The following is a 17,962-nucleotide window of genomic DNA, read 5'->3' as shown; positions in this document are numbered from 1 at the left end:
AATCGCAATTCTCCACATTTAAGTTTTCTACAGTTCTAGTCATGTAGAACAGTTTCACTTTTGAACAGAATTTTTTTTTCAAAAGGGGGCGTGTCCGGCCACTGATGCCTGATTTCCACAGTGAAAACGTACTCCAAACTAACTTAGAATGGAGCAAGTGAAGATTTTTGTAGGCCTGAAAAAACTTTGTCTACACATTAAAAAATCAGGCGCAGGTTACAAATTAGGCGTTCGGAACGAGGTGGGAGGGGGGAGGGGGAAGGGAAGTCATTACATTCTACAATAAATCCTTAGTTATACTTATACAAATATTATACAAATAATTCCAACCTGAATAAAAATTTATAAGCAAAGAAAATATTAAATAAACCATGTTCCTACCTGTATGAAAGTGCTTCAGGCAGGCCTTTCAGGCAGGGAGAAGGCTGCAGGAAGCCTCACAAGTTGAGGCAGCCGTTCCCGACGGCAGGGGCGGGGGGGAGGCAGTGAGGGCCCGACCAACGGCAGCACCCGTTCCCGAAGGCAGTGGGGGGGGGGGGAGGCAGTGAGGGCCCAACCGATGGCAGCAGCCATTCCCGACGGCAGGGGAGGGGAGGCAGTGAGGGCCCGACCGACGGCAGCAGCCGTTCCTGACGGCAGTGGGGGGGAGGCAGTGAGGGCCCGACTGACGGCAGCGGGGGGGAGGCAGGGAGAAGGCTGCAGGAAGCCTCAGAAGTTGAGGCAGCCATTCCCGACGACAGTGGGGGGGAGGCCCCCCTGCCGTCGGTCGGGCCCGTCGGGAAACGGCTGCCTCAACTTCTGAGGCTTCCTGCAGCCTTCTCACTGCTGCAAGAAGCCTCAGTGCTGATCATGGAAGGGCAATGTGGTTTTATTAAAAAATGTTAAAAATTGAACAGCTACAAAGAACTACAAAAAGGGCCAAGTGCCAATGTTTCCTTTACACTGCGCGTGCGCGAACGCTCCAGCGCGCACGCGCAGGGTTGCCGGCACGAAAAAAACGAATTTAAACAGTACCCGCCCCCTCCTACTTACAAAATCGGCGCGAGTGGTAGGCTCCGCCCTCTGGGCGCCGCGCCAAGCTGACAAGCTCGGAGGGGCGCCTGTTTTGCCGCCTGTGGAAACTTGGGGCCATAATTCTGAGACTGTGACCCCTGGTTCTAGACTACCCAGCCAGTTTGTGACAGAATGTCACATACCCTGGAATGTCACCTGAACACTCTCGTGCAAACTCCCCTGAAAGACACTCACACATTCTTTATGATGAATTAACCAACCGTTTAGTTGAAAAGGAAATTGTCTTGATTAGAGAGTGTAAAGCAAAATGTTTATGTCATGGAGCTAAGAAACAGCAGGGACAGAAAACATTGGTGGGAGTTGTTTATAGTTCCCCAAACATTAGTTGTAATGTAGGGCAGAGTATAAATCAGGAAATTACAGGCGCATTTAATAAGGATAATACGATAATCATGGGGGACCTTAATCTACATATAGACTGGGCAAACCAAATTTGCAGTATTAATGTAGAGGACGAATTCATGGAATGTATGCAAGATAGTTTTCTCAGTATGTTGAGAAACCAACTAGGGAGCGGAGCAGACTATTTTATTTCTAATATTGTGCTATGAGAAAGGGTCAATTAATAACCTTGTAGTAAAGGGGCTCTCAGGGAAATGTGACCACAATATGATAGAATTTTATATTAAGTTTGAAAGTGATTTTGTTAAATCTGAAACTAGGGTCTTAAATCTAAACAAAGCAAGCTACTTAGCTATGAGGGGAGAGTTGGCTAAGGTAGGTTGGGAAACTACATTAAAAGGTATGACGGTAGACAAGCAATAGCTAGTATTTAAAGAATGAATACATAATTAACAAATACACATTCCTGTAAGGCAGAAAAAACCCCATAGGAAAAGTGGTCCAGCCGTGGGTAACAAGCGAAGTTAAAGATAGTATTAGATCAAAGGAAGAGGCTTATAATGTTGCCAAAAAGAGCAGTAAGCCTGAGGATTGGGAAGATTTTAGAATTCAGAAAAGGAGGACCAAGAAATTGATAAAGAAAGGGAAAACAGAGTGAGAGTAAACGAGCAAGAAACATAATAACAGACTGTAAAAGCTTCTATAGGTATGTAAAAAGGAAAAGATTAGCAAAAGTAAACATGGATCCCTTACAGGCTGAGAGGAGAAATTATAATGGGGAATAAGGAAATGGCAGAGAAATTAAACAAATACTTTGTGTCTGTCTTCATGGAAGAAGATGTAAAAAACCTCTTGGAAATAATGGAGAACCCAGGGTCTAGTGAGAATGAGGAACTGAAATAAATTAGTATTAGTAAAAATATAGTACTGGAGAAATTAATGGGACTGAAAGCTGATAAATCCCCTGGACCTGATGGCCTACATCCTAGGGTTTTGAAAGAGGTGGCTTTAGAGATAGTGGATGCATTGGTTGTCATCTTCCAAAATTCCAGATTCTAGAACGGTTCCCACAGATTGGAAGGTAGCAAATGTAACCCCGTTATTTAAGAAAGGAGGGAGAGAGAAAACAGGAAACTACAGACCAGTTAACCTGACATCAGTAGTAGGGAAAATGCTAGAATCTATTATTAAGGACTTGGTAACAGGGCACTTAGAAAATAATAGGATTGGGCAGAGTCAACATGGGTTTATGAAAGGGAAATCATGCTTGACAAATTTGTTAGGAGTTTTTTGAGATTGTAACTAGCAGAATAGATAAGGGGGAACCAATGGATGTGGTGTGTTTGGATTTTCAGAAGGCATTCAATAAGATGCAAAATATGGGATTAGCATATTATTATATTAGCATGGATTTTCGGGTTGGCAGACTGTAACTAGTGGGGTACCGCAAGGATCAGTGCTTGGGCCCCAGCTATTCACAATCTGTATCAATGATTTAGATGAGGGGGCCAAATGTAATACAGGTTGAACCTCCCTTGTCCGGCACCACCCCTCGTCCAGAACCATTCCCGTCCACCGGGTGGCGCATGCGTAGAACTCTGACCTGAACAAATTGAAGTCCTTCCTCGCTGCCGACTCCGCGATCCACCCCCCCACCCCACACTACGATCTCTCTGCCGCACTTCCAGCCCCAAGCTAGCCAGCCCTGATATCCCCTTGCTCAGTACCTGTACCATCCAATTTAACTTGACCACCCCTCATCCTGAAAAATCCCTTATCCGGCACAGGCCAGGTCCCGAGGGTTCCAGATAAGAGAGGTTCAACCTGTATATCCAAATTTGCTGATGATACAAAGCTAGGTGGGAATGTAAGTTGTGGGGAGGATGCAACGAGACTTCAAGGAGATATAGACAGGCTGTGAGTGGGAAAGAACATGGCAAATGGAACACAATGTGTAGAAATGTGAAGTTATCCACTTTGGTAGGAAAAATAGAAAAACAGAGTATTTTTTAAGCAATGAGAGATTGGGAAATGTTGGTGTTCAGAGGGACCTGGGTGTCCTTGTACAGCAATCACTGAAAGTTAACATGCAGGTACAGCAAGCAATTAAGAAAGCAAATGCTATGTTGGCCTTTATTCCAAGAGGATTTGCGTATAAGAGTAAAGACGTCTTACTGCAATTATATAGGACCCTGGTGAGACCACACCTGGAGTATTGTGCACAGTTTTGGTCGTCTTACCTAAGGAAGGATATATTTTCCACAGACAGAATGCAACAAAGGTTCACCAGACTGATTCCTGGGATGGGGGGATTGTCCTAAGAGGAGAGATTGAGTAGACGAGGCCGATCATCTCTAGTTTAGAAGAATGAGAGGTGATCTCATTAAAACATACAACATTCTTACAGGGCTTGACAGGGTAGATGCAGGGAGGATGTTTTCCCTGGCTGGGGAGTCTAGATCCAGGGGTCACAGTCTCAGAATAAGGGGTCGGTCATTTAGGATTGACACGAGGAGAAAGTTCTTCACTCAGAGGGTGGTGAATCTTTGGAATTCTCTGCCCCAGAGGGTTGTGGATGCTCAGTCATTGAATATATTCAAGACAGAGAGCGATAGATTTTTGAATATTAAGGAAATCAAGGGGTATGGTGATATAGTGCAGAGAAATTGAAGTAGAAGATCAGCCATGATCCTATTGAATGGCAGAGCAGGCTCGAGGGGCCAAATGGCCTACGCCTGCTCCTAATTCTTATGTCATTACTCAAGCTGACATGTCATGACATTTTAATTTGTTGGACTTGCACATTCCTTGCACCCGCTTACCACTCCCCCCCACTCCCCCATTCCCCATGCCCTTTTCTGCAGGAGATGTTGATTCCTCCTGGGATACAGGTATATGGGTGCTGGCTACCAAAGTGGCCACTCTATGTGTGAGCCAAGACTACGAAATGCCAGTGGGTCTGATATGATGGTCATCAAAACTAAGCCCATTCCTGTCCCCACCCAATGTCCCACACACAGGCCTCGATATTAACCCACACCCAACCCCTCAGATGACTGGGTTAGTGAATTAACAATGGGTTGCGCAACCCGAACAAGCTGCCTTTATTACGGCGGCAGATATCAGTGTGCTGCTGTTTTCTGTCCCTACTTAACTGAGTGCCAATTGGAGTGCCCCCCCCCACACCCCCCACAGTATCACCACCTGTGATCAGCAAACTCAGCACAGACTGGGGGTCAAATCCAGGACCTTATGATGAGATTTTGGTTAGATTGTTAGCGTAACTACCACAGGTATAGTTGGCCCCACTCTCTGAATGTAGCTGAGCCCTCACATGCAAATGCATAGCTAAACAGGTTAGGATGACTGGGATATTTTAAGGAGCTGGGTATCATAAACTGTGCTTTAGCAATTTCCTTCACTCCAGCCCACGCCCTGTATATTGTGGTACAGGTATATGTTTTCAACAAAGGTAGGGTAGTGTAGTGGTTACACTACTGGACTAGTAATCCAGAAAACCAGATTTCAGCTACCACCGTGACAGCTTGGGAATTTTAATTTCAGTTTAAATTAAAAAACTGGTTATCTATAAAAGTGACCATGAAACTATCGGATTGTCATAAAAATTCAACTGGTTCATTCATGTCCTTTAGGGAAGGAAACCTGCCATCCTTACCCAGTCTGGTCTATATGTAACTCCAGACCCACAGCAACATAGTGGTCTCTTGAATGCTCTCTGATGTGGTCCAGCTAGCCACTCAGTTGTGTCACAATGTTACAGTGGGTCAAGAAGGTCTCACTAAAACTTTCTCAGGGCAATTAGGATTGGGCAATTAATGCCGATCTTGCCAACGACACCCACATCCCGAGAATGAAAAATAAACTGTACTTTGTGGACAGCTCTTTGCTCAGCTTATTCATTAGTACCTAAAGGTTGAATTATTGAGAAGGAAAATCAAACATTGGTTTAACAGGAATCCCAAGTTATAGTTCTGGCCCTGCAGATGAGATTCCAATATGATGAAAAAAGTTGCCAATAATAATCATATTATTTGGAGCAACATTTCAACAGGCTGCACAGTGGACTCTATTAGCCAGACACTTATCAAAAACAAGGACCCTGCAAGTTGATGGTATTAAGAAACCCTTCGATTTGTCTTACTCCTCGGGTTGGGAAGTACAGCAATCTGAGCTGTATGTTGTAAAGGATGGGACTGGCCAGCCAACAAATGCTCTTTCAGTAACTTTATGAAGTTACTAAATCCTTTCTCCTACCAGTTCTCTCCATGGCACATACCAGCCTCAGTCAGTTCCCAGGCTTCTGCCAGCACTGCTCAGTGCCAAGGTACCCAATTCTGGGCACCGCACTTTAGGAAGGATGTGACGTCTTTGGAGAGGGTACAGAGGAGATTTACTAGAATGGTTCCAGGAATGAGAGACTTCAGTTACATGGATAGACTGGAGAAGCTGGGCTTGTTCTCCTCAGACAGAGAAGGCAAAGAGAAGATTTGATAGAGGCATTTAAAGCCATGAAGGATTTAGATAGAGTAAATAAAGAGAAACTGTTTCCAATGGCTCAAAGGATCAGTAATAAGAGGGCACAGACTTAAAGTCACTGGCAAAAGCAGCAATGGGGAGTGAGAAGCTTTTTTACGTTAGGATTTGGAATGCACAGCCTGAGAGGGCGGTGGATACAGGTTCAATAGTAGCCTTCAAAAGTGAATTGGATAAATACTTGGAGAAAAAAATTGCAGGGATATGGGGAAAGAGCGGGGGAGTGGGACTAACTGGATTGCTCTTCGAAAGCTCCTTCTGTGCTGTATTGTTTTATGATTCTTGAAAAGTTTGTGTGAGGTTTTGGATTTCTCCACTAACATTCATTTAAAAATAAAACAAGGATGTCACATTCAACTTACCTTTCGCACAGAGCTCAACACGAACGGCTTCCCGCTATCGTCGCGGTATGCACCGACGCCCAAGTTCATTTTCTTGGAGTTGTTGTCACGTTTGAAAGCTTCGGTAACCCCAAGGATGGGATCGGGGGCCCCCATTTCCACATGTGACCACGTGGAGCTGGAAGGTCATTAGTAAACACGGTTCAGTAACAGTTTGCTCTAAAGAGAGATTATTCATCTGAATTAACTTTAATATCACATAAACGCAATAGTAAATAATCGGTGTTATGATACGTTATAAGCAGTTACTTTACATTATAATAATCAGCATTTATAATGCCTATGTAAAGTTGTCCCGCTGTAATGACACCTTCCTGCCACTGGAGGCACTGCAGAGACACCACTGGCAGGAGAAGAATGTCACTACAGAGCGAAAGGAAGAGTGAACAAGCTTGCATTTATATATAGCCTTTTGACAACCTCAGGATGTGCCATGCTTCACAGCACAAAGTGCTTTTGAAGTGCAGTCTCTGTTGTCATTTTGGGGAAATGCAGCAGCCAATTTGCGCACAGCAAGGTCCCACAAACAGCAGTTTAATACAGGACTAGTTAATCTGTTTTTGGAGGTTATGATTGAGGGATAAATATTGGCCAGCACACTGGGAAAACTCCTCTGTTCTTGGAATTGTAAGCTGGGATCTTGTATGCCTGCCTGAGCAGGCGGACGTTTCAGTTTACTGTCTCATCTAAAAGACGGCACCTCAACAATGCAGCACGCCCTCAGTACTCCACTGATGTGTTACCCTACATCATGTGCTCAAGTTCTGAAGTTATCATCATCATAAGCAGTCCCTCGGAATAGAGGAAGACTTGTTTCCACTCCCAAAGTGAGTTCTTTGGTGGCTGAACAGTCCGATACAAGAGCCACAGACCCTGTTACAGGTGGGACAGATAGTCATTGAAGGAAGGGGTCGGTGGGGCTGGTTTGCCGCACGCTCCTTCCACTGCCTGCGCTTGTCCTCTTCATGCTCTTTGCGTTGAGTACTGAAGTAGAGCTTGAACCACTGAGTCAAAAGTGATGCTTAATAGATACTAAGCAGAAAACTCCCGAAGTGGGAAAGAGACCACTTGTAGTTAGTGATGTTCCGTTGAGCACAATTAAAACATTTTTAAAAACTCAGCCCAAGAGAGCTGTGACCCACAAACAACACAAAGGTCAGGGAAAGACTGACTGCAGGAATAGAAATGGGAATCATCGCCCAGTGTCTACACCACTGACCTCAAAAGAGCATTAATCCGATCTAATTAAGCCACAATCTGACCCAATTGTGACCTGCAGGAGCGCAGTTTTACAAGATCATCCCCAGTAATCGGCTTCCAAAGTCCAATATTACAGCACAAAGCTCGGAGAACAAAAAAGGGTCCACAAGGTGACCCAGATGGTGTCAGTCCAGATCAGGAAATGATGGTTCGATGTATCTTGGAGTGAGTTTGTGATCCGGGTAAACAACATTAGTGCTAAGGAAAGGGCCATACTCCAGCTTGTCTGTAACAGTTAAAATGCGAGTTATTCTCCCATTATTTGTGGCCAATACTGTGCCTTTATGTTGGCCTCAGGAGAGGAGCTGTTCCTGCTCCAGAGGGATTTCACCCACCGATCTTTAGACAGTTTGGGTGGCAGTTTACTGCAAATTAAATACTAAATTAGGTTTCCAATTTCCACCCATCCCTCACCATTACCTGACCCATCGCTGATTGGACTTCTCTCTATTGATGAGAATGCTTTCCCCACCCCACCCACGTTCTGTAAAGACTCCATCCCTTGCCCCCAGTTTCTGTCGAACCTGTACTGTACACTCTAGCTTGCGCACTAGAACTTCTGAAATGTCCTCCTTTTCCCTCAGACAAGGATTTCCCTCTGCACGGCCTTTGACTGGGTAGATCCCTCCCCGTTCTGTGTCAGCCGTGGTTCAGTGGGCAGCACACACGCCTCTGGGTCAGAAAGTTGTGGGTTCAAGTCCCACTCCAGGGACTTGAGCACATAAATCTAGGCTGATACCCCAGTGCAGTGCTGAGGGAGCGCTGCACTGTCGGAAGTGCCGTCATTCGGATGAGACGTTAAACCGAGGCCCCGTCTGCTCTCTCAGGTGGACGTAAAAGATCCCACGGCACTATTTCGAAGAGCAGGGGAGTTATCCCCGGTGCCCCGGCCAATATCTATCTGTCAATCAACAACACTAAAATAGATTATCTTGTCATTTTCGCATTGCTGTTTGTGGGAGTTTGCTGTGCGCAAATTGGCTGCCGCGTTTCCCACATTACAACAGTGACTACACTCCAAAAGTACTTCATTGGCTGTAAAGCGCTTTGAGACGTCCGGTGGTCGTGAAAGGCGCTATATAAATGCAAGTCTTTCTTTTTCTTTTCAAAACCATGACAGAGTCCTGCCGGTCCTCACTGTCCACCTCACTAGTCTCTGCATTCACCAGATCACCTTCCACCATCCACAACATGATCCCACCAATCACATCTCTCCCCCCACAATATGATCCCACCAATCACATCTCTTCCCCCCGCCCCACATGATCCCACCAATCACATCTCCCCCGCCCCACATGATCCCACCAATCACATCTCCCCCCCCACATGATCCCACCAATCACATCTCCCCCCCCCCCCACATGATCTCACCAATCACATCTCCCCCCCCCCACATGATCTCACCAATCACATCTCCTCCCCTCCCCCACATGATCCCACCAATCACATCTTTCCCCCCCGCCTGCAACACCCTGCTTCACTTTTCCACTACCCTGCTTTTAGCTGTCGGTCCCATGCGTATTCACCTCCTCCCCCACCACTGTCCAGGGCCCTAAACACATTCTCTAATCCAGTATATAATATTCACTGCTCAATGCTCTCTCTCCTATATTGGTAAGACCAAAGGTGCCCGCTTACCAAACATTTCTGATCTGTCTGCAAGTGTGACCCTGAGTTAACTGTGATCTGCCACGTTAATTCCATCTCCCATTCCCACTCTGACCTTTTTGCCATTGGCATTGTACACTGTTCAACGAAGTTCATTTTAAGCTTCAAGAAAAATATCTCATCTTTCGCATGGGCATCCTTCAACCCTCTGGTTTGAACACTGACTTCAGTAACTTCAGCTATATCGTCCTTTTCAAACCTGCTTTAATTCCACAACTGACCTCCACGTTTTCACCTCTCCAATTTCTTAAATTTCTACAGGCTTCCCCTTTCCTTGGCTATTTTCAAAACCTTTGTTTCTTTATAAGAACATAAGCATTAGGAGCAGGAGTAGGCCAATCAGCCCCTCGAGGCCGCTGCACCATTCAATAAGATCACGGCTGATCTTAAACCTCAATTCTCATTGTAGGACCGACAGCCAGAAGCCAGTGTTCGGCCTCAGGTCCAGGAGCTGAAAGGGCAGATTGCCAACCCACTGCACCATGCAGTCTCCCTGCTGGTCTACTCAACCTGTGACTTACTCTGCACTATTTATACAGATCTATGTTGTACTTTAAATAATTGGCTTTCTGGGATGTAAGAAATCATGCATTGGAAGAAATAATGACACCAAAAAGTCTCTGCAGACTGGTGTTAGAACTGAAGGACTCATTCCATGGGGGGAGGGAGGGAGGTCTTAAAGCAATCACCATCACTAGAGAAAAAGTACTAGGCACACCGATGGGACTAAAGGTGGACAGGTCCCCTGGCCCTGATGGCCTCCATCCTAGGGTCTTAAAAGAGGTGGCTGCAGAGATAGATGATGCATTAGTTGCAATCTACCAATATTCTCTGGATTCTGGAAAGGTCCCAGTGGACCGGAAAACCGCAAATGTAACGCCCCTATTCAAGAAAGGAGGGAGATGAGCAGGAAACTATAGACCAGTTAGCCTAACATCTGTCATTGGGAAAATGCTGGAGTCCATCATTAAGGAAGTAGTACCAGGACATTTAGAAAATCATAATGCAGTCAAGCAGAGTCAGAATGGTTTTATGAAAGGGAAATCATGTTTGACAAATTTGCTGCAGTTCTTTGAGGATGTAAAGAGCAGGGTGGATAAGGGGGAACCCGTGGATGTGTTGTATTTGGATTTCCTGAAGGCATTTGATAAGGTGCCACATAAAAGGTTACTGCACAAGATAAAAACTCACGGGTTTGGGGTTAATATACTAGCATGAATAGAGGATTGGCTAACTAACAGAAAACAGAGAGTCGGGATAAATGGATAATTTTCAGGTCAGCACATTGTAACTAGTGGGGTGCCACAAGGATCAGTGCTGGGGCCTCAACTATTTGCAATCTATATGAATGACTTGGATGAAGGGACCGAGTGTAACGTAGCCAAGTTTGCTGATGATACAAAGATAGGTGGGAAAGCAAGTTGTGAGGAGGATGCAAAGAACCTACAAGGGATCTGGATAGGCTAAGTGAGTGGGTAAAAATTTAGCAGATGGAATATAATGTGGGAAAATGTAAGGTTATCCACTTTGGTAGCAAAAATAAAAAAGCTAATTATTATTTAAATGGGAAGAGATTACAAAATGCTGCTGTACAGAGGGACCTGGGGGTCCTTGTACATGAAACACAAAAAGTTAGTATGCAGATACAGTAAGTGATCAGGAAGGCAAATGAAATGTTGACCTTTATTGCAAGGGGGATAGAGTATAAAAGCAGAGAAGTCCTGCTACAACTGAACAGGGTATTGGTGAGACCACACCTGGAGTACTGTGTACAGTTTTGGTCTCCTTATTTAAGGGGGTATATACATGCACTGGAGACAGTTCAGAGAAGGTTCACTAGGTTGATTCCTGAGATGAAGAGGTTATCATATGATGAAAGGTTGAGCAGGCTGATCCTCTACTCATTGGAGGTTAGAAGGCTTAGAGGTGATCTCATTGAAACGTATAAGATTCTGATGGGGCTAGACAGGGTAGATGCAGAGAGGATGTTTCTCCTCATGGGGGAATCAAGAACTAGGGGGCATAGTTTCAGAATAAGGGGCCTCCTCCCATTTAAAACGGAGCTAAGGATGAATTTCTTCTCTCAGAGGGTCGTGAATCTGTGGAATTCTCTGCCCCAGAGAGCTGTGGAGGCTGGGTCATTGAATAAAATTAAGGTGGAGATAAGACAGGTTTTTGAAAGATAAGGGAGTGAAGGGTTATGGGGAGCGGGCAGGAAAGTGGAGCTGAGTCCATGATCAGATCTGCCATGATCTTACTGAATGGTGGAGCAGGCTCGAGGGGCTGAATGGCATACTCCTGCTCCTATTTCTTATGTTCTAAAGTGACTTGAACAGTGTGAACATAAATAACTGATAATAGGCAGCTCCAAATATCTGAAGGCCAAGAATGGCATGTTTGGCTCCAAACTTGGGAGGATCAACAGGAAAGACAGGAGGGTTTCACCTAAGAGTTGAGACAAAGAACTCAACACATCACAGGTTCAATGGTTCTGTCAATATCCTACACTAGGCCCAGCCCTAAAGAGAGAATAAAAGAAAGACCTAGAAGGCTTTTCAGGGCAGACAGTGAAGATACGAACTGTTCGTTCTACCAGCTGTCTGTCCGAGCGGGACTAATAACAGCTACTTGTCACGGTCGTATGTCTACTGCAGAGCTGCTGCTGACTGCAGGCACAGCAGGAGGGGCGAAGGAGTGGCAAAAGTTTGTAGATGGAGGTGATCAGGGCCCAGGAGAGGCGTGAGTTTGGGGCCCAGAATAGGCGAGGGCCCAGGGGCAGCACAGGCCAGCCCACACTGCGATATGTGTGCGCACTAGGTCCGTGCAGCAGAGCTGGTTTCGAGTCATCTTGGTTAATTCTCTGTCAAGCCCGTGTGGTGGCTGGTGTGCAACGGCCACCCCACGTTAAAAAAATCCACGCACAGGCATCTTCCACCCTTCAACATGTAGTTCGGGATCTGGAATATTAGTTTGGGATCTGGAACATTGAAACACCTGTGAACTCATCCCTTTTTGGCATGGAAGCAGGTCATCCGCGCTTCGAGGGACTGCCCATGACGATGATGATGTCTACTACGTCTATACTGAGTGTGTGTTGTGTTTGACTATATTTGAACCAGCGCTCATTTAAATAAAATGCCTTATAACTCCTAAGACCCTTTGGGTATCTGTGTGTGACCTGTGATCCTAATCTTAGTCATGACATTTGAAAGACTGTAACTGTATACAACACAACCAGTTGGAGACTAAACCCAAAGTACAAGCCACTGAATGACAATGGCCAGGCTTTGAAGATCACTCTTATCCCAGAATTGACATCTAATTCAGGTTACTGGGATCCTTTTTGTTGTGGAAAAACAAATCAGCCACTTATTTTCTTTCCGTGTTAAACGAGCCTACAAGGCAGCTTCTCCCTCCAGCAAATTCATATATTACAATCACAAAGAGAGTGTGAGAGGCGATAAAGGGGAGAAGGCAGGGAGTGCGAGGATGCTACAGATAGGGAATAAAACAGAAAATGCTGGAAATCTCAGCGGGTCAGGCAGCATCTGTGGAGCGGAAGCAGAGGGTCATCTGCTTTCTCTCCACAGACGCTGCCTGACCCGGTGAGATTTCCAGCATTTTCTGTTTTATTCCAGATTCCAGCATCCGCAGTACAGGCAACTTTCAATTATCCGGGTCCGTCGGGGATTGGGCTAGTCTGGGTAAACAATTTTGCTGCTAGGGCGAGTGCACGTCTCAGAGCTGAAATTTGACGGTGATAGAACCAACCACGAAGACTTAGTTCGTGTTATCATAGCGTGAACGTAATAAAATACATGACAATGGATTCACCTGCTTCAATTTATGTGTGCTAGCTAGTTGAAGTGATGGAGATTTTCACGTGTGTGACAGTTATGTAATGCCTGTGTCAGTTGCGAAGTGAGAAAGGAGTGTACGCCTGAGTCAATTTATGTGTGATTGACACTTGAGGTGATCGAGATATTCACGTGTGCGACAGCTTTTAAAAACGCCGTTACAGCAGGTTCTCCGTCAGATCCGTGTATGGATAATCGAGACTTGCCTGTATATTGCTCTACAGATCGGGCACAGGCATATAAGGGTGGGGCAATTTGGAGGAAATGCATCCTTCACAGTACTACCTCCTGGCCTTGTTATAGCTAATCTCTTGTTACAGCAATAGTCTTGTCATTTCCCAGGGTGAAATGGACAGGGGAATCCATTTCCCCTAAACTCAAAGGGGTAAGTTTGGGCACAATCGGGAAAGTGGTTGCAAATTGAGCTTGAAACTGTGCTGATTAGGTTACAGTTCAAGTTTATGCTAAAATTCAGTTACACGATCACAAAATCTTCCATGGTCCAGCACAATTGGCAGTGTAATTGAACACAATTGTTTAGTTGTTTTGCATTCAAATATATTCCTTGATGTATTTAAAAGTAATAATCCGGTGTAGTTTTATTAATACAGCTGAAAATGGGTTTATGACAAAAAATAAGAGTGTCTAGTCTTCCATCTGTGAGTAACCTGATTTTAAATCACTGAAAATAACTTTAAAAAAAACTACACTGAACCATTTACTAGTTTCATTGATGTACACTAGGTTCATAGTCAATTAAATACTTTTTAATATGTAAAAACTTTAAAAACCTGTCCACTAGTGCTGTGTGGCTGAGAAAATAGCTCAATATCTACACCCTCCTCAAAGGGGCGAAATCGGCAGAACCGTGCCATGTTCATTATTTCAATCCGGGGGGGCAGGTGGCCAGTTTTGTGGGCGGGACTGGCTTCAGACGCAGCAATTTTTAAACCAGCATTTGTGAAGACAGCTCCTGAATGAAGAGTGTGAGTTAAGTTAGTTGCGGGGCTGTATGCCAAGTGCTGACTTCAGTACACAGCGCCTGATGCATGGGTGACATTCTCAGCAAAAGGGCATCAGTCATATCACAAAACACAACTGGCAGAGGTGGCACCTGTTCTGAGGGACTGGGCCATTAGCCCTTTCAGCTCCTGCAGCTTACAAATCTGTCCGAGCTTTACATGCTAGGACTCCACAAATGTTCGCTAGGCACAGATTATAAATGATGGAACCCTCATAATTGGTAACATCAATTAACGCAAGCAAAATGCATCAAGACTTTTTCACCCAAGAGACAGAGACTCTCTCTATCACCCCACCCCCCCTGCCCCCCCCCAGGAGAGAGCGAGACACGTGAAAGATGAACACACCATGCAGCAGTGCGCTCTGCTGGCTATCGTGCACGCGATTCCAACAGAAATTAGTTACTTCTGCTTTACAAAATAATTTGCAAAAATGTCACAACCGGACAAAGAGGCACTGCTGTGACTTGAGTGCACCTTTTCACAACTCACTCCCATGCTGTACAGCTGCAAGGCTGTCTCCGTTCTAGAGTGAGGGAGCAAATTGAGAACTCTCAAAGGAAGTAAACACCCCGACATTGACCCTTCAACCTAGCATCGGATTCAAATACAGCTTCAGACTGATAAAATTAAAGTATTTTCTGCGGGCTGTAAAGATCCTACATGAAAAGACTATGGACAGTTTCGACTTGGTTCCTTGCACGCAGGGGCTAATAACATCAAAGTGATCCTAGTTCAGTGGAGCAACTAGGAATCTCATTCAGAAATGTCACAGGATGGCTCCTGTTGGAAAAGGAAATATCTCACTGATGCAGCACCAGACGTCCTTCTGATGTTGGGGCTAAAGGAATTGGCTGCAAGTTCAACCCGTGCTTTACCTGGCCTGGTAGTGTTCGATGGGACAGTGTAGAGGGAGCTTTACTCTGTATCTAACCCGTGCTGTAACCGCCCTGGGAGTGTTTGATGGGACAGTGTAGGGGGAGCTTTACTCTGTATCTAACTCCATGCTGTACCTGCCCTGGGAGTGTTCGATGGGACAGTGTAGAGGGAGCTTTACTCTGTATCTAACTCGTGCTGTACCCGCCCTGGGAGTGTTTGATGGGACAGTGTAGAGGGAGCTTTACTCTGTATCTAACCCCGTGCTGTACCTGCCCTGGGCGTGTTTGATGGGACAGTGTAGAGGGAGCTTTACTCTGTATCTTACCCCGTGCTGTACCTGCTCTGGGGGTGTATGATGGGACAGTATAGAGGGAGCTTTACTCTGTATCTAACCCATGCTGTACCTGCTCTGGGAGTGTTTAATGGGACAGTGTAGAGGGAGCTTTACTCTGTATCTAACCCATGCTGTATCTGCCCTGGGAGTGTTTGATGGGACAGTGTAGCAGGAGATTTACTAAGCATCTAATCTGTACCGTACCTGCCCTCGGAGTGTATGATGAGACAGTTGACACATGTACACTGACACCCACCTCTACCTCACCACCACCCTTCCACTGTCTGTTTATCTAACACCCAATCCTGGATGAGCCTCAGTTTCCTCCAATTAAACATTCCTTTAACATTCCTTAGCCATTGATTCCATCCCCCTTTGCTGTTATTGTCTGAGGCTGAACTAGACAGTTCGCAGTACATCGGAGGTCAGAGGACCAAAGGATTGGGGCCAGATGCAGGGCTGAAGGAGGTTACTAATGCAGGGAGAGGCAAGGCAAAGGGCATAGTGGTATGGAAAAATGATTTTGAATTCAATGTGTACTGACCAACAAAAGGTCCACAGAGTTTTACTCAAGATTAGCATCTTTCAACCCAAAGAGCCAGCCGTGTATTAGCAGGGGTGGGCTGGACATCTCAGGTCATTTCAGGGAAGAGGGAAGAGAAGTGAGGGAATGTGCTTTCTGTAGAAAGTTTCGCCCTATCTTTCTACACAAGTGCCTGGATCAACTTCGATCAGCTCCGCTGGGCAGGCACATAGTTCGCATGCCAGACACAAGACTCCCTAAGCAATTGCTCTATGCGTTGCTCCTTCACGGCAAACGAGCCAAAGGTGGACAGTGGAAAAGTTACAAGGACACCCTCAAAGCCTCTCTGGTAAAGTGTGACATCACCACTGACACTTGGGAGTCCCTGGCCGAAGACCGCCCTGGGTGGAGAAAGTACATCCGGGAGGGCGCTGAGCTCTTCGAATCTCAATGCCGTGAGCGTGAAGAGGTCAGGCGCAGGCAGCGGAAGGAGCGTGCGGCAAATCAGTCCCAACCCCCCCTTCCCCCGACGAATGTCTGTCCCACCTGTGAGACGGTCTGTGGCTTTCGTATTCGACTGTTCAGCTACCAAAGAACTCACTTTAGGAGTGGAAGCAAGTCTTCCTCGATTCCGAGGGACTGTCTATGATGACACAAGTGCATTTCTGGGCAATAACAGCATGATCTCACATTTATATAGTGGCCAATGCAGCACTTTTGAAGTGTTGTCACTGTTGTAATGAGATAAATGACCATAAAATCTTTTTTGGTGGTGGAGGAATAAATGTGGACCAGCACAATGGACGAACTCACCAGCTCTTGTTCAAATAGTGCCATGGGATATTTGATATCCACCTGAGAGAGAGCCTCAGTTTAACAGCTCATCTGAATGACAGCATCTCTGACAGTGCAGCACGCTCTCATTACTGCACTGGAGTGTAAACCTGGATTTTGTACTCAAAGATTCTGGAGTGGGACTTTAACCGACGACCTTCTGACGCAAGAGGCGAGAATGCCACTGGGGAGACATCGGACAGAGATTTGGAATTGAACCTTGGCTGATTCCGCCCACCCCTCCACTCTCTAACCCAAGGCACTATGGAAAACTGTAGCGTTCCTGAGATCAACTAACTTAGCACAGGGGTCATACTGGGATGTTCTAACCTACCAGGTTGGAATGCCACACCAGATGGTGCATTTGTCTGCTGAGCATCCAGTCAAGATGGTTGCACGCTTAATGAATGAAACCAGAAAGTTTTGCGTTTAACTTGTGATACTTTCTTGGGTTGCAAGTTGAGGGGCGCCGGAGGGACTGGAGTGCTTCATTAACCCCAAAACATTTTAATTTAGACAGAAAATGCTGGAAATACTCAGTAGGTTAGGCAGCATCTGTGGAGAGAAAATGAGTTAACGTTGCAGGTTGATAACCTCGACCTGAAAGTGTTTCTCTCCCCACAGATGCTGCCCTCCTGCTGAGTATTTAGAAACATAGAAAATAGGTGCAGGAGTAGGCCATTCGGCCCTTCGAGCCTGCACCACAATTCAATAAGATCATGGCTGATCATTCACCTCAGTACCCCTTTCCAGCTTTCTCTCCATACCCCTTGATCCCTTTAGCCGTAAGGACCATATCTAACTCCCTCTTGAATATATCCAATGAACTGGCATCAACAACTCTGCGGTAGGGAATTTCACAGTTTAACAACTCTCTGAGTGAAGAAGTTTCTCCTCATCTCCGTCCTAAATGGCTTACCCCTTATCCTCAGACTTACCCCTTATCCCCTGGTTCTGGACTTCCCCAACATCGAGAACATTCTTCCTGCATCTAACCTGTCCAGTCCCGTCAGAATTTTATATGTTTCTATGAGATCCCCTCTCATCCTTCTAAACTCGTGATTTTCAGCATTTTCTGTTTTATTTCAGATTTCTACTATCCGCAGCATTTCACGTTTGTATTAAAATTTCAATTTAAGTTGTTTAAGTTTATTTCAAATTTGAACGAATTTACAGTTTATTGGTTCTGTCCCTTTAAAGGGGCACTTGCTTTG

General features: G+C 45.5%; 1 protein-coding gene across 1 annotated transcript in view; it reads right to left on the bottom strand.

The window, feature by feature from the left end:
• The window catches only part of LOC139278685 (aspartate aminotransferase, mitochondrial-like), a 50,791-nt gene that overhangs the window by 32,178 nt on the left and 651 nt on the right, over positions 1-17,962 (bottom strand). The window contains exon 2 of the mRNA XM_070897731.1: positions 6,333-6,489. Coding sequence (XP_070753832.1) covers positions 6,333-6,489 — 157 coding nt within the window. The remainder of the gene's footprint in view (positions 1-6,332; positions 6,490-17,962) is intronic.

The sequence above is a fragment of the Pristiophorus japonicus genome, chromosome 13 (genome assembly GCF_044704955.1).
Source record: "Pristiophorus japonicus isolate sPriJap1 chromosome 13, sPriJap1.hap1, whole genome shotgun sequence".
Classification (NCBI taxonomy): domain Eukaryota; kingdom Metazoa; phylum Chordata; class Chondrichthyes; family Pristiophoridae; genus Pristiophorus; species Pristiophorus japonicus.
This window is presented reverse-complemented; position numbering and strand designations above follow the sequence as displayed.